Below are 23,395 nucleotides of genomic sequence, written 5' to 3'. Positions count from 1 at the left end.
GTGAGTTAGTCCTCTCTCTATTAAGTAAAATAATAACAAGACATGAACACGTACATGTATTTTAGGCTAAATGTGCCATTTTAGTTGAGATTTAATGTTTGTTGCATGTATATTCTTTAACGTACAAATTGAAATGTATAACCCAATCACTCGCTGAAGACTCATCGGTGTTAATAAATGAGTAAAGTTATAAGATTCTCGATCACATGCTTCAATCGGTTCTTCTATGTTCTTTCAAGGTAAAATGTTGGGACACATTGATCCCGCTGAGCTTCAGTGCACCGTGGCAGTGGAGCGCTTGAATCCTGCAGGTCAAGCCATCAAACGGCAGCTCATGCGCAAAGCCACCGTCACATTAGGGCGCAACGAGTTTCAGGAGATGGTCCTGCGTGTGCACGATGGCAAAGCTCCTCAGAACTTCATGCTGCGCGATTTCCAGCTCTTTACGCGCTTTGCAAAGGATGGTAAATGTACCGTTAAATTCGTCCCGGAGAGCACACAGGTTCTAGTCTCTGATTGTCCACCGGATCGTTTGAAGGTGTTCCTCAAGACGCTCAGCATCAAACATCAAGCATCCCAAAGCAACAAGCCTATGAGTGGTAGGGCTAAACTACGAGCCGGCCTTCCTAGAGCCTTTGAGACCGTCAGTCCTCTCCAGCTGAAAGATGTACAGAAAGCTAACGAGCTGAGAAGTAAAGTGAACGCCCCAATTCAACCCAAAGGTCCTTCAGAGAGACCTGTCAATAAGGTCTTGGGTGAAAGGAAACCAGTGAAAAGACCCAGACCTGGTTGTGACACTAGTCCGGTATGTTCATCCTTTTGTGTTAGGCCTACGCTCCTTTAATACTTTGGACATTTGTCTTGACAAATTGTAAGCACAACTATTTTTATTTACTTTTTGTTAATTTTGATGCACCATTACTTAACTAAATTAAGTGGGTAGCTGAAAAGAAAATGTCCTTTTCTCTTTAAAAGGAGGGTTTTGGCCTTTCCCACCTCAAAGGTTCCAATGCATTTAACAATTAAACTCTTAAAATAATTTTGGCCAATAAATTTCAGTTAATGGATATTCATTTATTAAACATTTTATACATTAAGTTTATTGTTGTAAAAACTATTTTAGTAACCACAATCATACAATTTCAATCATGTCTCACATTTTAATTTTTGTGAATTGTTTATTTTTGAGATTCAACATTTTTGGAAAGTTGAGCATATTTGCTGAAAAAGACTGCACAATGCTTGCTTTCAATACTATCATGTATTTAGCAGGATTATGGACTTAATAATTTATCTCTTTTAGGTTAAGGCGCTTCACCCCAATAAGAAGCCTGTCTTGGTTCTGCCCGTGGCACAAAAGCTAAGCAAAGAACAAACTGCAGTTCTCAATGCAGTCTTGAGTGGCAAGAATGTGTTTTTCACAGGCAGTGCAGGTAACAAACTGCACCGATTATTTATGCATTTATTTATTTTATTATTATATATAATATAATCTAGTTTCTTATAGAGGTATTTTTTTTCCATGGCGTTTCAAACACTACTGTTCATGGCTTTATTTTAGGTACAGGGAAGTCCTTCTTGCTCAAAAGGATTGTAGGCTCTCTGCCCCCAAAAAGCACATATGCAACCGCGAGCACTGGCGTCGCAGCCTGTCACATAGGAGGGACCACACTGCACAGTTTTGCAGGTAAGAAAACTTCAAGTTCAAATGATTTCACTCATGTTTCTGAAAAGTGACTGCCAGCGAATGCAAACATGCTACAAGCATTCATTAGGAAATCATATATAATTAATGATGGCAAAGGTTTTATGAAATGGCAGTATCCCTTTACCCCAAACCAAACAGTAATCATAGGTGACAATTTATTTCAGTATGTACACAGCATAGGGTCACTTTTCTGAAGTGTCACATGATCAACACATTTCTTAAATCTATAAACCGAGTTGTGCTGTTGTGTGCGAGTCATTTTCATCCCTTTTGTTATCAGGTATTGGGTCTGGCTCTGCTCCTCTTGAACAGTGTCTTGAGCTCGCTCAGCGTCCTGGGGTTCTGCAGCACTGGACCTCCTGCAAACACCTCATTATTGATGAGATCTCAATGGTGGAGGCCCAGTTCTTTGACAAACTGGAAGCCATAGCCAGGTGAGCAACACTGAGGGAACTTCTGACAAAAATAAAGATAACTCCGTTAATGATATCGGTTTATTTCAGCGCACTTAATTTTCCACATGGATAAAATTCAATTTACCATTATCAATTCATGTGGTGATAAGGGTTGTTTTTTGTTGTTGTCGTTTTTAATGGTTTAATCATTTCATTTAATGTGATTGGTTGCTTCTGAATTTGTCACTACGGACTTTCTTCTGATGAAGCCAGATGGCAAATGAATTTTTGAATGTGATTTGGATCAGAAATTGAATACAAAATTAATCCAAACCATCAATTCTCCCAGTCCTAGTCTAGTACATTTAAAAATTCTCATCTGTTATGAAGGAAAGGAACAACACTTCAATATTAGGTCAGAATTGCCTTATTAGACAAGTGTCATCTGTATATTATTTTTCTAGGTCCATCAGAAGATCAACTGAGCCATTTGGAGGGATTCAGCTGATTGTGTGCGGAGACTTTCTTCAACTTCCACCTGTAACAAAAGGAAAGGACAAAGCTAACTTTTGTTTCCAGGTACTACCCTCATTTAGGCATAGTTCATGCTTTTTCCACTTCAGCCTTGATCTGACTTGGCATTAAAGGGTTCATTCACTCCAAAACGAAAATTGACGTTTACTCGTCTTCATGATATTCCAAACTGATAAGACTTTCTTTCATCTTCAAAACACAAATGAAGATATTTTTAATGAAACCTTAGAGGTTTCTGTCCCGTGGTTGAAAGTCCATTGCCTTAACTTTGATGCTTCAAAAAGTTCATAAAGATGTTGCAAAGGTAATCCATATGAATTGAGCAGTTTATTAATCTATAAACATTGATTAATGCACATACTTGGATTTCTTTTACAATATCTTTATGAACTTGTAAATTATTTGTTGAAATGGATTTTCAGTGGAGGGGCAGAAATAGAAGAATTACATATAATTTGTTTAAGAAAAGAAACTGTTTTGTAGTCTCATTCACTAAGCAAGCGTATGCACACATTTGTGCGTGACCTCTTTGTGTGAACGTTTTCACAAGCAAATCATGATTCGCCAAAAACTTTCGTACTAAAATATATTCTAAATATTTATGAAAAAGTGGGAACAAGTGAAACCACATGTACACAAAGCACTTTCTCTGTGCAGCCTTATGTTATTTCATCTTAACATGACTATAATTAAATTAATAAATACAATTTAATTTCATCATATACAGTGAAACAGTAAGAAGCTGCGTTATAGCTTTAGCTGCAAGGTTTCTTTAAAAAAAGAGCAGATTTATGTGTATGTACAGCTGGCTTATGAGAGGTCTGTAACCTTGGTCTGGATAAGTGTTTGAACTGGTTTTGAGTGACACCTGGGGTTGCTCGGATCTGGTGAGCGCATTTGAAGAGTGGCATTTGTTTGACGAAAGCGTGTGTGGAAAGTCCTTATAAGGAGATGTTCGGGCGTGTTATGCAAATGAGTAACCTTGTGCACACAGCTGCTCATTTAGAATGCTCCAAATTCACTAACATTACAACGAGATTAAGAACAAATTCATGTGCGTTCACGTGTTGTGTGATTTAGGCAGATTTTTTTTTTTTTTTTTTTTTTTTTGTGAGAAGTTCTCCTGTGCGTACAAATATGAAATAATCCACACAATTATTAGTGAATGAGACCCACTGTTTGAAGGTGGATGAAAGTACATTGAGTAAATCATGACAATTTTCATTTGTGGATGATCTATCCCTTTAAGAGTACATTGTAATATCTTGAAATTCGACAAGATGGAGAAAGTTGGTTTTAATTTCTATGGGCATAATTGTTTTTGGGTTAGCATCTGGATATGCACTGTGCAAGTTTCTAAGAATAAGATGCACAATTTATTTTGCCTGCAGTCGAGAAGCTGGCGGAAGTGTATCCACATGAACATGGAGCTGATGGAGGTGCGCAGACAAACAGACAAGGCCTTCATTTCTCTCCTGCAGGCTGTGAGAGTGGGCAGGTACTGAGCTCTCACCACGGCCACCGTTCAGTGCAGTGACTCACTGGCTCGGGGTGTTTTCGGGATGCAATCCCTGAGGTTCATGGTCAGTTTTTTCCATGACCTTAAGTGGATCTCGTAGGTGTGATTTTTAAAATATTTACACGACTTGTAGTGGGGAACTTTTACTCTACATCTTGTAATCAGTGAAGTTGTGAATTGACTGAGTTTGTCAGCATGTTGTTCCTATTGTAACAGTGGCTCTCCATGCTGTAGAGTCACAGAGGAAGTTACCACACAGCTGCTGAGGAGTGCCAATCACTGCATCGAGAGGGATGGTATCCTAGCAACCAGGCTGTGCACGCACAAGGATGATGTGGAGCTCACCAATGAGAATAAACTCAAACAGTTACCAGGTTGGTCATACTGAAACCTAATTTGAAAGTGGAGATGTGTGAAATGTGACGTGGTTTGCTGGTCGCATCAGGTGGTGGCTGTTCTGGTATCGCTGTCAATTCTGTTGCATTGATGGGTTTGAATGAGATCACCAGAAACTGAAATAGTTTCTAGAAATCCACCTTCTGATTCACGAGTTACATAAGGCACTAGAAACCATGTAGGACATGCTGTATATTCTTAGTTATTTTTTTTATTTTTTTAAATGTTTCTACACAAACTGTAAGATGAGTGAAATCCAGAGATAAGGTATTTTACACATTTCTAAGTCTCTTGTTTACTTGCAGGGGCCGTGCGAGTATTCGAAGCTGTGGATAGTGACCCTATGCTGGTTCAGACCATTGACGCCCAGAGTCCAGTGAGTCGGCTGTTACAGCTGAAAGTGGGCGCTCAGGTTGGTGTTTTATCTCCTTCTGGCTAACATGTGCTCTTGTTGTTGTTTTTTTAAAATGTCAAATGTTGCAAGAACCTTTTTATTTGTTTAGGTCATGCTTACAAAAAACCTGGATGTCCAGAGGGGTCTAGTGAATGGAGCCAGAGGAGTAGTGGTTGACTTTCAGCCAGGGAATCAAGGTACGGCTGACTGCAAAACAGTGGCAGGCACTTCCAAAACGCATTGTATTTTACTCATTTTACTTTCTCTGTCACAAGTGTGTTGCTTTTATGAAAATGCCATCATAAAAAAAACAATACTGCTATTAACAAATAAATGGTTAAATCTCACAAAGAATGTCTATTGTTTTTCAAAAGAAATAAGCTATTCTGTTTTGTAAGAAGGAATTGAAAGCCTTTTTTTAGGACCATTAAGATTAATTGTTTTGTGACATCATGCTGTTGGGACATAACTACCTGTATGCCAGCAGCCATATCACCCTGTAGCCCAAGACTGGTTGCCCACTGAAGCTAAGCAGGGCTGAGCCTGGTTAGTACCTGGATGGGAGACCTCCTGAGAAAACTAGGTTGCTGCTGGAAGAGGTGTTAGTGAGGCCAGTAGGGGGCGCTCACCCTGTGGTCTGTGTGGGTCCTAACGCCCCAGTGTAGTGATGGGGACACTATACTGTCAAAGAGCACCAAAACTGAGGTCCTGACTCTCTGTGGTCATTAAAAATCCCATGGCATTTCTCGTAAAGAGTAGGGGTGTAACCCCGGTGTCCTGGCCACATTCCACCCATTGGCCCTTACCAATCATGGCCCCCTAATAATCCCCTTACATTGAATTGACTTTCACTCTCTCTCTCCTCTCTCAGTAGTACATATGATAGCGCTATATAAATGCCTCATTCTATTCTATTACTGATGATAATTCATTATTTTCCAGTTTCATTTAGTACCACAGAAGTTACACACTTTTAAATTAAGATTTTATATGTTTTAATTACTCATTGCTGTAATAAAATTAGAAAATGTTCATATTTTTATTCCGACATAACTGGCTTTGATATTTACCCAAATATCTTTCATTAATTGCTGTACGTGGCTGGTTCTAGAACACCAACATTTCAGAGGATTTGAACGCATGCAGTGAGATATTGTGACATCCCATCATTCGTCAATACCCCTCTCTCACAGGTCTCCCTCGGGTGCGATTCCTCTGCGGGGCTGTTGAGGTGATGAAGAGAGAGCGTTGGATTTTTAAAGCGTCCGGGGGGTTGTACCTGAGCCGGCAGCAGCTGCCACTCAAACTAGCCTGGGCCATTTCAATCCACAAGAGTCAGGTGAGCTCTACTATGAAGCCCCATCAAAACTCATTATGCATAGTGAGTCAAACCTGCATCAGCTGAATGCATAGAATGAAATCTAATATTACACGATTGTGCTGTTGATCTCCTACTGTTCTGGGTGCTAGAGGAAATGATCATGCGATTTTCATTGCATGTCCCATTAAAATAAAATGACTTGGCTCAGGAACAGTGTTTCTGTGCATCTGTGAACAGATGCTCAGGACTAGGGTTCTGGCTTCTGTATTGACTCATTAACTAGTCACCATGTTTACCCATCATTTCTGACCTTTTCTTTGCCTTCTGCACTGATGAACTGTCAAAGTTCTTGCAAAGAGTGTCAGTAATTAAGCTCATTGGATGTCTGGCAAACGCTTCAGAAACGCTGCTTGTGGCACGTCCCAATGCTCAGAGGGGGAACTGAGAAAAATGGCATATTAAATTCCTCACTATAAATGTGGGCCTAAATCTCGCCAGTGTAATTGGGTAATTAGTTCAGAATGAGTTTAAAGAACTCTGTAAGAAGCTACAATACATTTGAGACATTTCTGGCTTTTCTTAAAATCATAAAACTGTTAGTCCAATTGGCAAGCAAGTTGCAACACAGACTCGGGCAACGTTCACACTGTCAGTCCAAATCCGTTTATTTGTGTGTCCGATTAGATTCTGATCTAGAATTGACTACACATTGTGTATTGCAACTGTTCGGATCCGATTGTGTGTCCATGCCGCTCTTTCGTTTGCAACACAACCTTGTTTCTGCAGCAACTTCCAGCAGATTTCCTATAACAGCGTCTGACGTTTACGTTTTATGTGGCGTCAGAAAGTCACAAACCACGTAAAATCCGATCTGAGCGGTCTGAAACGGATTTCCAGAAATGCTATTTGAATAGGATTTCAAACCACTTATGATTGTAGCTCAAAACGGATTTGTAAAAACTGCATTTATTGCAACGTTTTTTTCTGTTTCAATCGGATTTGCACAAAAATCGGATTTGGACACCGTCTGAACAGCCTTAGTGGTGCAATAATACTGATGTAATGAGGTCACGGGTGTATGTGTAATGTAAATAATTTACAATGGCTTTGAACGCAGCTCAACCAATCAGAATCAAGGATGGGAACTATCCGTATTTTATAACGACTATGTTCTTCTGTTAGTAAATGAATGGTTTATATCTTGGAGCTTTAGAGTTTCAGTCAGGACCACTTTTCAAATTAGTCAAATCATTTAATATATAAATCAATTAATTTAGTTTTTTATTGGAAACATTTTACATAAACTAAATTTTGCTTTTGTGTCTTGGTTATTTTCTTGGTTTTATGTCCTAAACCTTGGTTCCAATACCCAAAACATGGTATTTCTAACATATTAATCAATTTTATTTTTTATTTTTATTTTTTTCTTAAATTGCTAGACTGAAGTAAATTGCTGGTGTCTCGATTTGTTTGGTGTGTTTAGGGCATGACTTTGGATTGCGTGGAGATCTCTTTGGCGCGTGTGTTTGAGAGCGGCCAGGCTTATGTTGCTCTGTCACGGGCTAGGAGTCTGGAAGGCCTGCGTGTGATGGACTTTGATCCTCGAGTGGTGCAGGCCAACCAGGACGTGCTGCTCTTCTATAAGAGACTGAGGAAAGAGAGACTCCTCATGCAGGTCAGTCCACTTTAGACAATCACTCTGTTCCTCAGACAATTACCCTTTTCTGTATTCTTCCAGACCGGAGCGATTTAAAAGATTGAATCTAAATGATCTTAGATTGTCTTATAAAAGGCCCCCAGGAAGCTCAAATTTACTGGATGATTTTACATTAGTTGTCAATCATTTCAGAATTCAAATTGCCCAATTTCAATTTTCAACAAGGTTACCATTGATTTAGTAAGTTTATATATGGCTCTGATTCTAATTTTTTTTTTTTTCTTCCCCCAGTCCTCAATGAATGACTTTGTTGGACAGAGCAATAAGGAGAATTACCCTTGGTGAGGAAGTGACAGGAAGCTCTAGTTTTCATATGCACTATGTGCATGGATGCATCAGGAACATTAATTCATTTAATTGTTAGTGTTTTTCTTATTGGATAAATTATGCTGCTTTTCAGCTGAATATTTATTTTTATAATTATTGTCAAACTTTATTTTGACCATGTTTTTCTTTTAATAAAATTATTTTATGGTTTTATATATATATTATGGTTTTTATATATATGAATTGGGTTATGAAAGTCACAGGTTTACATGCTTTTCATCAGAGCAAATTGTTATCAGTGCCTAAGCAGGGTTTTGCTTGTTGTGGCAATGGTTGTAAAAATCATTTGTTTTAATATTTATGATTTGATTCGGTAATGTTAGTTGAATATTCTTACTCATTAAGGTTAGCTGTAGTGGCTAACGTCCTGTAACTGTTTACATTACAGGGGAAAGAGTAAGAATTTATTTTAAAAGGGACAATGCACATTAATTAACATGAGCACTTACACTGTATGGCTAAAACAGCACATTTACATGATCCCTGGCAGGTTGATAGTAAATAAGTTCATAAAACATTAAGAATCATTCAAAATGCATTCCAGCAAACATGGCCATAACCAGAGCATATTAGCACAAACACAATTACTTTAAATATAAGGAGACCGATACAAGCTGCTACTCCTAATTGTGTTAGGAGTAATAACTCCATGTTTTATCCAATAATCATTGGTTTTATAAATAAAATTCCAGGTATGTGCTTCTGTGGTATTGTACAATCCCATCTAGCAGATGAGTTATGATTTTGTCTAATTAACTCGTTAAGCAGAGGTTTGGCCATATCATACCACATTTTATACACAAATAAAATATCTGCAAATTTAATCAATTTTCCCAGTTTAAAATATATTTAGTTACAATTTTAGTGATATACATTTGACTTATCCAATATGTTCAAAGCCTGCAGACTATAGTCTTTCTAGATTATAATGTAGTCCCACCTGTCTGCGTCCAGCTGGTGAGGCAGTCGTTCATATGTGAGAAGATCATGGCATTCATGTATAACTGAGGCCTCAGAAGTTAAATTATTCCTAATGGGTCTACAATTTACCAGATTAAACTTAATCCTATTCCTAATTATTTTTATTTATTTTTTTTGTAACTTTTGAATGTATTATGCTTGCTTAAATATTTATACTCCTGCACTACTGATAATCTTCTTCCTTCCTGTTGCTAACATCTGGATCTGGATGTCTGTTTGCAGACTTTAAAAAACATACATGCGTTTTAATTAACATTTGAAGATACATTTTTTTTTTTTTTTTTTTACCAATTAGGGATATAGACTATTGCAGCTGATAATTCTTCTGCTGCTTGCTTTTTGCTTTTAGTATGCAAGCATATAAACAAATCATCTGACAATTAAAAGTAGATGGACAAACATCTGGTAGATCATTGATATACAAACTGAATAACAAAGGACCTAATGTTGAACCCTGAGGTACGCCAACAGGATTGAGTATTTGTGAAGTCTTAGTCTACCAGAACTCACTGTTTTCTATCAGTACTTTTAGTGAGACATATATATTTGATAACTTATTAGCCCCACCACACCTCCTTTGTCCAATTTATATTTTCTAAAAGAAAACCATTTTCATTTTCTGTGGAATGATACTTTCAAAACCCAAATTGCATCAGATGTAATGAGTATGGAGTACTATTCAAATGTGATATCTGTTCAGAAATCCATTTTTTCTGCAATTTAGATCTTGCTGGTAGGATACTAATTGTCTATAACTATAGCCATATGATCACCTGGTTTGAACAGAGGAGTAATTATTGCAGTTTTCCAAGCACTTAGAAACACTACATTTTATAGACCAAATAACTATTTTAAAATGAGAATAAGTGCCTCTTTATGGGTTTAAAAAAAATACTGTCTATCTCATATCTATCTTTTGCTCTTGAACAGTAAAGAGAAGAAATAATCATTTACTTTAGAATATGGGTTCTTAATTTATGGGTGTAACTAAGTCATTTGAACCAGGAACATTCTGAATCAAAGATTTTGTAGAATCTATAAAATAATAATGAGATGCTTCTGCCACCCTACATGGATCATTAGTCATATTTCCCTTCTATATTTAATCGTATTCTGTTATATACAGTATAAATATATATGACATTTTCCAGTTCATTTCTTTAAATTCTGCCATATTTATTTGGCATTTCCTCTAGCTTCACAGATAGCCTTAATAAATAAATAAAAAATAGCTTTCACCTTTCTAAGCTCCTTTACAACCTTATTTCTTAATGTGGTAAATAAACGCCAGTCATTTTCCATCTTAAAGGAGAACTCCGGTCAATTTTAACATTGAGCTCATTTGTTTGTAAATTTGGAGTGCTGTCAATACAGAGAACAACGACAAAAATCGGTGTTGCCTACACCGTGTTATCCTCTTTTTAAAATTTGCACCCTGTTGACATCAATGGGGCAAGTTTTAAACCTGCTTTTAGCCTCTTAACATCCTTGATGTGTCATTACAAGTGCACAGCCATGTGAGTGATTCCTTCAGAGTTAACACGGGTGAATCTGACTGCAATAGATGTGAAAGATATTAATAAAAATGATGTTTATTCAGCCAGCGCACATACCTGTATTTACATCCTGTTTTCGGTTGAAGCCCACAGTAGTCGATTGTGGAGTTCACCACTGTTGCTTAGCTACCTATGATCACGCGCGTGAACTCGACAATCGATTACTATGGACTTCGACCGAAAACAGGAAGAAAATACAGGTATGTGCGCTGGCTGAATTAACATAATTTTTATTCATATCTTTCACATCTACTGCAGTCAGATTGACCCGCGTTCACTCCGAAGGAATCACTCACATGACCTGTGCACTTGTAATGACACATCAAGGATGTTAAGAGGCTAAAAGCAGGTTTAAAACTTGCCCCATTGAAGTCAACAGGGTGCAAATTTTAAAAAGAGGATAACACGGTGTAGGCAACACCGATTTTTGTCGTTGTTCTCTGTATTGACAGCACTCCAAATTTACAAACAAATGAGCTCAATGTTAAAATTGACCGGAGTTCTCCTTTAAACCAGGGGCTTGTACCGTGATGGTAGTTGAACAAACTCAGGGTTGCAGGATTAGTTTCAAGTTGATAAAACCAAACCAATCCAACCAGGCTTTGTTGGTACCATGATGCTGATCATCTACTTTGTCAACTCAGGCTTTGATCCGGAGTTTAGGTGTGACATCAGTAGCGAACAGCCAATCACATGCTGAGAAAGTGATACTGCGATTCATTTCTTGTGAGAGAAGCAGCGCGATTCACTTATTAAATAAAAGTATTGAAATATTAAGAATTTAAACAAATTTACACAGCAAGAAGAAAATAGCTGTCTATGAAAGAGGACAACTAAAAGAAAAAGTCTTGCTACTGTTTATCAGTGCAAGTAAAAGTTGTGAAGTTAGTTTACAGCTGATAAAAGTATGGAGAGAATTGAACATTTAAGCTCACATGTAGTCATTTTATAGCTTTATCTATTGATTCTTAAGCGTATTCATATTACCTTTTATATATTTATTCATTTAAACTCTGCGTAATAATAATTGATGAACTAAAATTGTATGTGTGATCGATTTAAGGGTACAAATCATACAAAAAATGTTTTATTCTAAATGAGCATTACTAAAAGCCAAACGATTTTGTCTTTAAAAATCATTTGCTATGTAGTGACCTTTAATTTGGAGCAGAAACAGATAGTTACTTTATCCTTTGCTCACAGCTGATTGGTCCAAGTTCGGTTTGCAACCTCTATACCTGGAACGTCACCTGCGCCGGAACAGGTTAGCCATGGAGCGTTAGTTACTATGGTGGATGAACACTGCTAAAAGTCAAACCACTTTCATAGTGCCTGAAACTCAGGTGAAACTGAGTTTCAGTTAGATGCTTAGTCATGTTTCTCCTGGGGAAATCCTGAGGCTTTTACATTAGCACATGGAAAAATATGCAATTAATAATCCAGTTGCTAGATAAAATGAAAAACCTACTTCCATGGGCTGTTCTTGCTTGCAACACTGCTGTAACAAAATCCAAACAAGAATGGTCTCCTTTTATCAAAAAAATCTAAGCTTACCAGATTTAAATAAAAAATTGCAATGTCTACTGCCACCATGTGGGACTATGTGTAATTGCAATACGATCATAGTTTTGATGCGACTCCTGGAAAGCAGAATATACATTTTATTTATTTTTTATTTTTTTACATATACAAGTTACATTTTGGTCACGTGTAAACAAAAGAACCAACTAATACGTAAATGTAAGGCAAAGAAGTGTAAATAGTCTACACACATTTATTCACATACAACTCAACTACAAGTTTTGAGATTTGTTTATGCTTCTGTACTTTTTAAATACACATCTACAGCTGAGATACTCCACTGGAATGAAAGGATAGTGTCTCAGAGGGGCTTCATTTAACCGAACTGAAGAGCTTTTGTGCAACCTGGAAGACAATGATAATATTACAATATTTCAGCAATGTTTTTAAGAACACTGTTTGAGCCCCTAGTAGGGGCTGAGAGTGACTTACGCAGTGGTCCCGTGCATGTAGGAAGTCAAACAGCTCCTCTGTGCAGTCCTCTTCAGTGTGTGACCGTGAGCCAACTCGAGTTTCACAAGCTTCTAGTCTTTCTTGTGCATGCATGCAATGTGCCGTCTGCTCACATTTCTGTCTTATTGTTTCTAAGGGGTCCTGCAGGGGGCCAGACACGGTTTAATCTATATGACAATCACCTCTCCTTCAGCAATGATGCTTTTATTTGTTTAGTACTTTACTAAACTAAAAAGACAAACTTAAATTTGCCTAAAACTGGCTGGGATTTTTATTTCCCAGCATGCTTTGCCATGGCACTCGAAGGGGAGAGTAAAAGCTAAAATTAAGTGTTACATAATGTTTTTTTGTGCAAGATAAATGTTAAGTGAGGTGTTGAATGCTTTGTTATACTAATTTAGAAGAGTTTCTGCTGGGTTTTTTTTTTTTTTTTTTTGAGGGGTTACCATTAACGTTACATCATCACAAGTAGAGCATGAACTTGGTTTGAGCATAATTGTATGTTAAATGTTCTATATTGTTGTACTCTTACAACAACTGCTATGCTAATGTTATCAAAGCATCACCAATTAGCTAGTTATATCTAGTAGTTAAATTTTCACTACTAATATTTAAATTGAGATAACATTATCATTTTAAGTTAAATGTTTGAATTAACCTGCTCAATTTTCAAGTTAGGACTAGGAGCAATTAAAACCTATGAGTACAAAATTGAAATCTGCCAGTTCTGCTTATTTAACCCTCTGGGCTTCTTCGTGCAAAAATGCACGAAAACGTTTACGTTTTGAAATTTTTTTTTTTTTTGCTTCATCAGAGGGGGATGAGACTTGGTGACTTTTGTTATATTACCTATGTGAACACACAAAAAAATCAAGGAGATGATTCAGATATGTTAAAGGGTCGTAAAAAAAAAGTCACACTTAGCTTCCTTCGTGCAAAAATGACCGAAATGAATGGGAAATACGAAAAAATAGGAAAACTCAGAGAAACTTTTGGTGGTACAAACTACAAATCAGCCACTGTGCAGAAAAAAAGTGCACAGCAATGAAGAGGTGACACTCTAAAACAGGGTTCACCAATCTCGGTCCTGGAGGGCCGGTGTCCTGCAGAGTTTAGCTCCAACCCCAATTAAACACACCTGAACCAGCTAATCAAGGTCTCACTAGGCATACTAGAAACTTTCAAACAGGTGTGTTGGAGCTGGTTGGAGCTAAACTCTGCAGGGACAGCGGCCCTCCAGGACCGAGATTGGTGAACCCTGCTCTAAAACATCAAGAGTGCAAATATGACACCCCCCCCCCCCCCCCCCCCCCATACACACACACACACATACACCCACATACATACACACACAAACACACACACAAATTTTGCTCCAAACTATATAAGAACTATATAATCATAACTCAAAAACTGTAGCAAGGAGAGTCAAAAGGTAGGTATCGTTTGAAAGAACTCTTTTTACATTTTTTGAAAATATAAATTAGATTACATTTGGACATTGTCCTGCCAAGAAACTGCTGATAAAAGACAAAATATATGCATCTCTTTCTTATTTGTCGTGGAATAACTCAGGAAGGAAATAAGGTAGGAGGAAAATTCTTTTTTTAGTGAAGTCCCCGTACATGTTAGCTGCATCTGGATACAAATTTATTTATTTTTTGGATAAGGAATCAAAAGTTACAGCATTTGGAAAAGAGATAGCCTTTTTGTACAGTCTTTGACGCCCCCTCATGGGCAATTGTTTCTCCATGAAGAATATCTTGTCATAAAAGCAATAGATTATGTTAATTCTGGGCTCATTTTAATTGTAATAATATGCTGTAAAAAATGAAGTGCCATTTTCAATGATCTGTGAATGTTTCATGAGCTGTATGATGTTTTTGACACATTGATTGCAGTATATTACTTTATGAAAAAAAGAAATTCTATTTATCAGCAAATAACTCAGCAATACTTAAGAGTTTTTCAAAGTGGATACATTCACTGTAAAGTTCAGACTCTAAGCTTTCAAATGACATCAACTTTGTGTTAATCAAGGCAAAATTTTTGAAAAATATGGTAATGAATATTTTCGCAGCTAGGTGGCGCCTGCTGGCGGTACACTCGGTTTTAGAGGGATTACTCAGCACTCGTTAGGAGTTAATAAATGATATATAATTTGTGTTGTTCCATTCAGTGGTTGCTTAGTAATTTGATTTTTTTTTTTTCCGAATGGGAATAAAAGAAATTTAAATTAAATAAATTAATTAAAAAGCTATAGGCAGCCTATAGGCGGTTACAGGACATTACACACATTTATATATTTTTAAAGCCACTAGATGGCGCTCTTCTCACTTGAACATTTTTTTTTTTTTTTAGGCCTGCACTCTATTTTGATGTGAAATGTTGCATTTATTGAAAAAAAAAAATAAAATAAAAATATATATATTAATTATAATGGAAAAAATAGCTCATAAAAATTATATAATTAATGCAAAGTATCATAAAAATCTTTAAAAATTCTAAATAATAATAAAAAAAAATATTATTGAACAAAAATATATTTCATTGGTTTTCCTGGGGAAAAAAAAAAGAGTTAAATTTTAAGGCTTCGTACGTTTTTGCACGAAAGGAAGCCAAGTGTAACACATTAATGAAGAAGCCCAGAGGGTTAAACATTGAATTTCTTAACTTAATTTTGATGTTACTGATTACCTCAAATTTACATTTTTGCCCAATTATGCAGATTTAGTGTGTGTGTGTGTGTGTGTGTGTGTGTGTGTGTGTGTGTCTGTCTGTCTTACTGTTTTAAGTTGAAGAGGAATTTAATAAGGATCCGATTTACTGTAGTAACATACCACCATCTCTTCTTCCTCCTCATCAGCACCATCTTCTCCCCCATCTTCCTCCTCTATTGGTGTTTGTTCCTTTAAAAATAAATGGACAAGAGCCACAAACATATTGTAATATACTACATAACAAATGTTTTTTGTGTGTGTGTGTGATGAACAATTTTGTGGTCCTAAGTGATATCATTGTGTTGTGTTTTATAGTCATTTTAATGTATAGCCTAATGTAAGCGTCATAAATTAAATACATTATAATACTATATTAAACGTGTTATTATAGGCCAGGCTTGAAATATCAGAACTGTTTTCTTATCTTTATGTCAGGACCAGGACAGCTGACATGTAAGAATCGACTTGCCTGTAGTTATACAATGACGAGCCAGTTGCATAACTTCACAAATGCACTTTCTTTAAACTACAGTAAAACTCTAAAATGAGTGGCCGTACCTCCTCCGCCTCGTCAGGCTGTCCATGTTTGATCGTTTCCCTTTCAAAAACCATACTTCTTGTATGCTTTGAATTCACACTTAAACACAATGAAGCCGCAAAGGTCAACCGCTAAACGTAAAGTTGGGCTGTATGTGTGTAGATATCATAGGGATGCGAATTTACGAATTCTACTATGGTAAAGGCGTAGCTTATGAATATTAATTAGGAACGCTAATGGATAGTTCCAAATAACGTCATAATGAGCTTATGAGTTCAGCCTTCGCAATAGTATGGGCTCACGAAAGAAATTTCTGGAAAGTTCTAATGTTATATGCACTTTATCCATTATATATTTTGTAATATATTGGTGAATAAATAAAATAAAAACAAAAAACAAAATGTCTATTGTTTTATATATTCACAATCACAAGTAATCACTTGTATGCGCGAAAATCACAAAACCAAGCTAGGAACCAATGAGGACAAAAGCGAGGGACGCTTTAGATGATACACAAACATGGCAGCGTACGTATGCATGAGATTTTGTATAAATAAATTCAAAGACTCGATTACATTTATTCAGCGACGGTATCGGGTTAAAACAAAATGGGTGAGTAATGAGTTTGCAGTGGTTTTCAAATTAAAAACAACGTGGCAAATTCATATCTTAAGATGTTCTCGTCGTCTTCTATATTCCATTAGGCAGCAACAAGACCCAAGTTTCCATCTACTGAACTTGCTCTGCACAACTTTGACACAACGTACAGTATGCAGTTTAAGGACCTGTGGCCCTCTATTCGAGTCGCCATGCTGTGTGAACAAAAGTATGGAGCGCTGATAAACAGTTTCTCTTCAGAACCTCACATAATCACAGACTTAGAAGCTCAAGGTTGTAAAGATTTCATCAGTATTGGCTGTTCCAGTAATGAGGTACATCAACATTCACAGGAGGACTCCACAACCTCACACAGAGATTCAACAGAGCTGGAACCTACTGCTCGTCAACACAATATAAGTCTTGATATCAAATGTCTTGTTTTTCCACAAGGAGACACATCTAGATTTAAGCCCGCAAGGTAAGAATTACAAAGAAAATTCAGTTATTCTATCTTGTCCAAAGTTATGTTTAATATATCTGTCTTATTAACTTAGACCTGACAGCAGTGGTATATTGGGATATTACCTTCTGGATGCTGCTTCGGTGCTGCCTGTACTAGCGCTGGACGTCCAGCCTGGACACACAGTGCTGGATCTGTGTGCAGCTCCTGGAGGGAAGACCCTTGCTCTCCTACAGGCACATTCAGTCGGTATGTAAGTGAATATCGCCAAAGCTTTCTAATGGAAGAGATGTAGGTCTTCATATATGATATGATATAATATACCTGTTTTTTTACCCCCCCGTTTCAGATTATCTATGGGCGAATGACTTATCAGTTTACCGCACAACACGATTACGCAGGACTCTTCAGAGCTACGTGCCTAAAGAGTTACTGGATGAAAACAAAATCCACATTACATCCACTGATGGTCGGCAGTTAGGCCTGACAGAGGAGAACCGCTTTGACAGAGTTAGTATGAGGCAAAATGTCTGGAGAAGAAGCACCTGTATTATGAAGTTAAAGCAGAATGCCATGTTGTACTGACTTGGGATCAGTACGATTTTTACTTTAAAGCTACACTGTGTAATTTTTTAAGTTGATTCTTAGAAAAAAAAACACTTCCTTCTTTCAAAATGATATGTGCTCATTAATGTGTAATTACTTCTACCAACTAATCAAGTATTCTCGTAAGCGTAGAATCTGCCATTTAGAATACATACAAGTGAGTCGCTCGAATGGCGGCAGCCATGTTGCGCCTCCATCATGAAAATACATTAGCCAAAGAGGGACATACCTGGAAATTCAAGCTTCGCCTTTCACGTTTTTTCACTCAGCAGCACCGTGAGGAATGCGAGGGGGAGATTACTCGCGACTGTCGGCAGATTTGAAATAATACGGCCACCGTAGGAGTTAAAACGCCCTCGGAATGGGAGGGGCAGTTGGTAGTCATAAACAATTTCACCGCCAGATGGGAGAAAATCCTACACAGTGTAGCTTTAAAGAAAGCAATGCTTTTATTCCGCAAAAATGCATTAAATTGATCAACAGTGACATTTATAAAGTTAAAATATTTCAAATAAATTCTGTTCTTTTGAACTTCTATTCGTCAAATAATCCTTAAAAAGAATTCGCAGTATCCCGGTTTTCACAAAAACGTTAAGCAGCTCAACTGTTTTCAACATTGATGATAATAATCAGAAATGTTTCTTGAACAGCCTATTAGAATGATTTCTGAAGGATCATGTGACACTGAAGCCTGGAATAATGATGCTGAGAATTCAGCTTTACATCACAGGAATAAATTACATGTTAAAATAAAAAACAGTTATTTTAAATTGTAAAAATATTTCTCAATATTACGTTTTTACTGTATTTTTTATCAAATAAATGCAGTCTTGGTGAGCATAGACTTATTTTGTAAACAAAGTCTTACCGATCCCAAGCTTTTAGAACACCGTTGTACTTAAACAGCAACATGTATTTATGCGTCTGTGACTTAAATTGTTTTACATTGTCCTGTCCTTGTATGTCGTGTGATGTATCTAAAATATCTTAACATCTGCTTCCTAAACCCTGTGGTGTTCTGATTAAAGGATGTATCTCTGCCAAGCAAATGGCAACAGCACAAATAGTATTCCAGGCATGTCTGGGCATTGTGCCTTCATTGTACCTTCATTGATCTTCCATCTTCTCACAGGTGCTTGTAGATGTTCCCTGCACCACAGACAGACACTCTGCAATGGTGGAGGAGAACAATTTATTTAAGAGGTCCAGGACCAAAGAGAGACAGAAACTTCCACTCTTGCAAACACAGCTTCTTGTGTAAGTAATTTGTCTAAATGTGCAAACAATTGGGTAGAAATTGCTATCTTTTTTTAACAATATACACTACCGTTTAAAAGTTTGGGGTCAGTCATTTTTTCCTTTCTTTTGTGAAAGAAATTAATACTTTTATTCAGCAAGGATGTATCAAACTGATAAAAAGTGATATATTATCAGGCATATTATCAGCATATTAGAATGATTTTAAAGGATCATGTGACACTAAAGACTGGAGTAATGATGCTGAAAATTCAGCTTTACCATCACAGGAATAAATTATATTTTAAAGTATATTCAAATAAAAAAAAAACTTGATTTTAAATAGTAATATTTCACAATATGACTCTTTTTTTCTGTATTTTGATCAAATAAATGCAGGCTTGATGAGTATTAGAAACCTCTTTCAAAACATTATAAATAGTAATGTTTCCAAACTTTTGACTGTGTATATATATTGTTGACTTCCTTGACTTTAAAAAAAATATTTTCTTGAATGTGTTTTAGGGTAATATATGTGGATGTTGCATAAAGACTGACTGAGAACTCGAATTAATCGGATATTTCTTTCTCCGTCCAGGGCTGGGATCCAGGCCGCTCGCCGAGGTGGACACATAGTGTACTCTACATGTTCCCTGTCCCAGCTGCAGAATGAGTGTGTGGTGCAACAGGCCATAAGTCTCGCTCAGGAGGAGCTGGGAATCACAGTACAGGTTCAGGACCTCAGATGGTTCGCTCAATGCTTTTCTGACACTTTCCACTTTGCGCCACACTTAAGTGTCGGGGAGCTGGTTTTACCACACCTGTGTGCCAACTTTGGACCTATTTATATGTGTAAATTACAACGAATAAACTAGCCGGACATTAGCGCAATTGAAAGTGTCACACCACTATTGCTGCAATAGTGCACCCTAGTGACCAGACATGGAACTTTCTCTGAATATAAGGCTCTAAATAATGTAGCCCCACCTGGGAATATGTTACTGTTGTAAAGAAGATAATAGTAACAATCATGTCATTATTATGTTATTTGATTATCAATTTTTTTTAAGTTAAATCTGACATAAAAATAGTTTAATGCCTGTTAATTTCAAAAACAAATGAAGGTTTACAAATAAATAGCAGTACAGGATCTATCCAGAGTATAATTGAATATGTATCCTCTGTTGAGAAGAACAGTGAAAAGCAGAATCCATTGTTCCTGCAATAATGACAAATCGACTAAAAACAAATAATTGAAATCAAGAATAGAGCAATGGTTTTGAAAACTGAGAATCTTGTTCATTTGTTATTCACGTATTCCCAAGTTTGGCCAGTAGGGGGCGTCGACGAACCGTTGTAGAAGTGAACTGACAGTATGCATTTCTGCATGATTCAAAGAACCAGGACTGTGTCTTCCTGTCATGCAGATTACCAAAACATGCTGGTCTTCATCATTTTACAATTATCTTAAATATATTTATTTATGTTAATGAAGTACTTCAGTTGCCTAAAGGGTTCAGAGAAAATCCCTAAACAAGTAATTGTGTGTGACTTGCATTTTCTGAATTCTCTCAACTTTTTTTCTCCCTATTTCTTTATTTTCCAGCAAGTAATTCAGAGGAGTTTAAAGATAATGAAATGGTTTTCATGATGTAGGCCCTTAAGTGTGTTGTTCACAGGTCTGTTATACGGATGAGTAGTTCACATGTATCAAGTCCTAGCTAAACGTTGTTGTTTTTTTCTCATTATTATTTTTATTTTCGGGGAAAGTGTATAATTAAGATGACATATTTAGTCACAATTGCTTTCAGGTTTTACATTATTTTTGAATACTTTTAATCTTCATGTAGTCTTTCAATTAACATGAGGCCTAAACGCTGAATGCGTAGCAATAATTTTCAGTAACACTAGTTGCTTATTAGCATGCATATTACTAGGATATAATAGTTAGAATTAGAACCTAATCTAAAGTGTGACCTTATTTTCTTTACAATAGTTTCACATATCAGGACACTACAGAATCAGCTGTTCACAAACAACTGACGTGTATTATATACAGACAACAATAGGTGTTTTGATTGAGTGTTCAGTAACATTGTTTGTAACATTGATTTTAGGGATAAAGAATGTCCATGGGCAAGGACGAGGCTCTTATGAATGCTGCATGGACTGATGTGTCTACAGCACTTCTACACCTAATGTCAGCGCTCCGAGTGTGTGTCGTTTAGATTTGGCATCAGAGGAGTGTTTTGTTTTCTGGTAGCGTATAAAAGGTTCAATTTTCCCCCAGTTGTCCATGAACCTTGCGTCTATTCTGGGCAATGTAGCATGAAAAGGTGTGCGCATTTTAGGAAGAGGGGCTGACGAGAGCCATCGACTCCCCGCTATCATTAAGCTGCTCGGAAACTGTTCCATCGGTGCCAGAGTCGAGATTGGCCGAGCAGTCGTTTACTCGCCGGCTTCTCGTTGAACATTAAGGACGCAAGAGGATACTAAAATGGGATGCTTTCCCCTCGTTTTCCCCTTCGCCTTTTATTCCACAGATGAGTGCAGATAATTTTCTGTGCGATTGTGAGTGATTACTGTATTACCGCGGTAATATAGGGTTATTTGGGAATGCAAAGAGAATTAATGACACATAAAAACTATTTTTGCATTGACTGCCTCTCTCGGCCGGGATATTTCTCCATGCCTGCATCTTGTGATTACCTAAACGTATTGTAAATATGTGTTTCCTATGGGCTTTTACATAAATTTACATTTTTTAACACTCAGGAGACAGAGGGACCATTAGGGACGAGTTCTTTTCATCTATACGTTTTATTCATTATTGACTTTGACACTGCTGAGGATGCTGGCATCTGATCATTTGGCGAGCACCTTGCCAATGATGTAAATCGGGTGTAGATCTTTGTAATGACAGAAACATGTCGGGAATATCGTCCGGACGCCGAGGCCTTATAATGACGGAATCTCAGATGTCCGTAGGTGGGTGGAAGTCATAACTGCTTCCCATGGAAAAGGCAAACACGAGTGTTTTGTGGGGGGAAAAAACTACTTATGATTCAATCACACAGCTTCTTGCCAAAACTTTTGTGAAGTTTGCTTCAAAAACGCAGGGCCCCTTCAGAAGCTTCATGCTCACCCTTTTGACTTCGAGATTAGTGCACTGATTAATTACTGATACAAAACAGACAGTTCACCCAAAAATGAAATTTCTGTCATCATTTACTCACCCTCATTGTCAGTCCAGTATAACCTTCTTTCTTAGGCGGAACACAGAAGATATTTTGGACAATGAAAGTCAATGGGATTCAGTGTTGTCTTTGGACTTGGTCACAAACATTCTTCAAAATATCTTTTGTGCTCCAAAGAAGAAAGCAAGTCATTCAGGTTTTTAACTGAGTAAATGATGACACAGAACTGACCCTTTAAATGATATGCGTTCTCTCTGGATCAGTAAATTCATCCAATGACAATAACTTAACCTCTGTCACCTTAAACCTCACGGATATTATGTTTATATTTTTTAAGATTAGCCTATGTCAACTGGCCCCAGTCCTCCTCACACCTTCTGATGTAAGGTGTCATGGATATCAGTAGATCTCTGTACTCCATGTTTGTTCTAATGTCCACAAGCTGTTAACACCGTATTCACATAAATGTAACGGCTGACCGTAGGCGCTTCAGTGATAAGGTATCTGATTGTTGTAGGTGTTGTGAAGCTCTGGCCTAAGGCGTATCCTACTGCTCGGATATCTGTGGTGTGAGTCGCATATCTTAAGAGCCCAGCATGAGGCCTCGGCCTCTGCACTCACTCTTCAGACTGTGGATCAAGGGTGGACTGGCCTCAGGGAGTTTTCATAGGGGCCAGATGTCGAAGCCAAATATTTTTGTGACTTTATTATACAACTATTTCATTTTTTCAATTAAATGACAAATATTTAATATTTTAAAATGTAATCCTTTGAACTCTAGTGTGATTTCATTGTGAGAATTTTAAAATATACCACCAAAACATTTTTTGATCAGTGTAAAAACTATTTCCTTTAAGACACATAAAGGTCCAGTGAAATAAGTGTCTTTTAATTACAAAATGCAGCAGACATTAGTTTGCATTAGGCTGGATTTATCTGATCAAAAATAAGGTAAAAACAGTAATATTGTGGAAAAATTATCACAATTTCAAATAACTCTGTTCTATTTTAGATTTTTAAAATGTAATTTATTCATGTGATGCAAAGCTTAGTTTGTATTATCGGTTTTGATAATGGTTGTACTACTTAATTATTTTTTATTTATTTATTTATTTATTTATTTTTTGAAAACCGTGGTACACTATTCAAATTTTGA

At 36.9% G+C, this 23,395-nt stretch overlaps 3 protein-coding genes across 3 annotated transcripts in view; 2 read left to right on the top strand and 1 right to left on the bottom strand.

Annotated features, from left to right (window-relative positions):
* Window positions 1-8,462, top strand: part of pif1 (PIF1 5'-to-3' DNA helicase homolog) — an 8,539-nt gene extending 77 nt beyond the window's left edge. The window contains exons 2-13 of the mRNA XM_079877252.1: window positions 240-805; window positions 1,304-1,433; window positions 1,562-1,687; window positions 1,989-2,142; window positions 2,568-2,682; window positions 4,029-4,135; window positions 4,391-4,530; window positions 4,858-4,964; window positions 5,056-5,143; window positions 6,140-6,285; window positions 7,751-7,942; window positions 8,216-8,462. Of these exons, the coding sequence (XP_079733378.1) occupies window positions 245-805; window positions 1,304-1,433; window positions 1,562-1,687; window positions 1,989-2,142; window positions 2,568-2,682; window positions 4,029-4,135; window positions 4,391-4,530; window positions 4,858-4,964; window positions 5,056-5,143; window positions 6,140-6,285; window positions 7,751-7,942; window positions 8,216-8,269 (1,920 nt within the window). The 5' untranslated portion in view covers window positions 240-244 and the 3' untranslated portion in view covers window positions 8,270-8,462. The remainder of the gene's footprint in view (window positions 1-239; window positions 806-1,303; window positions 1,434-1,561; window positions 1,688-1,988; window positions 2,143-2,567; window positions 2,683-4,028; window positions 4,136-4,390; window positions 4,531-4,857; window positions 4,965-5,055; window positions 5,144-6,139; window positions 6,286-7,750; window positions 7,943-8,215) is intronic.
* Window positions 8,463-12,602: 4,140 nt separating this feature from the next.
* On the bottom strand, window positions 12,603-16,305 carry LOC307162067 (cytochrome b-c1 complex subunit 6, mitochondrial-like). Its single transcript, XM_079877141.1, has 4 exons — window positions 16,161-16,305; window positions 15,723-15,791; window positions 12,862-13,023; window positions 12,603-12,774 (listed from the first exon to the last, which is right to left on the bottom strand). Exons 1-4 carry the CDS (start codon window positions 16,212-16,214, stop codon window positions 12,742-12,744), a joined length of 318 nt encoding a protein of 105 aa, XP_079733267.1. The 5' UTR covers window positions 16,215-16,305; the 3' UTR covers window positions 12,603-12,741.
* A 305-nt stretch (window positions 16,306-16,610) lies between these two features.
* On the top strand, window positions 16,611-21,330 carry nsun4 (NOP2/Sun RNA methyltransferase 4). The gene is made up of 6 exons (XM_079877484.1): window positions 16,611-16,752; window positions 16,845-17,218; window positions 17,295-17,449; window positions 17,550-17,710; window positions 18,939-19,063; window positions 19,641-21,330. The coding sequence occupies exons 1-6, from the start codon at window positions 16,660-16,662 to the stop codon at window positions 19,915-19,917; spliced, it is 1,185 nt and encodes a 394-aa protein (XP_079733610.1). The 5' UTR covers window positions 16,611-16,659; the 3' UTR covers window positions 19,918-21,330.
* The last annotated feature ends 2,065 nt before the right edge of the window (window positions 21,331-23,395 follow it).

The sequence above is a fragment of the Squalius cephalus genome (assembly GCF_949319135.1).
Source record: "Squalius cephalus genome assembly, chromosome: 7".
Classification (NCBI taxonomy): Eukaryota; Metazoa; Chordata; class Actinopteri; order Cypriniformes; family Leuciscidae; genus Squalius; species Squalius cephalus.
Note: the sequence above shows the minus strand (reverse complement) of the source record. Positions and strands in the feature narration are given on the sequence as shown.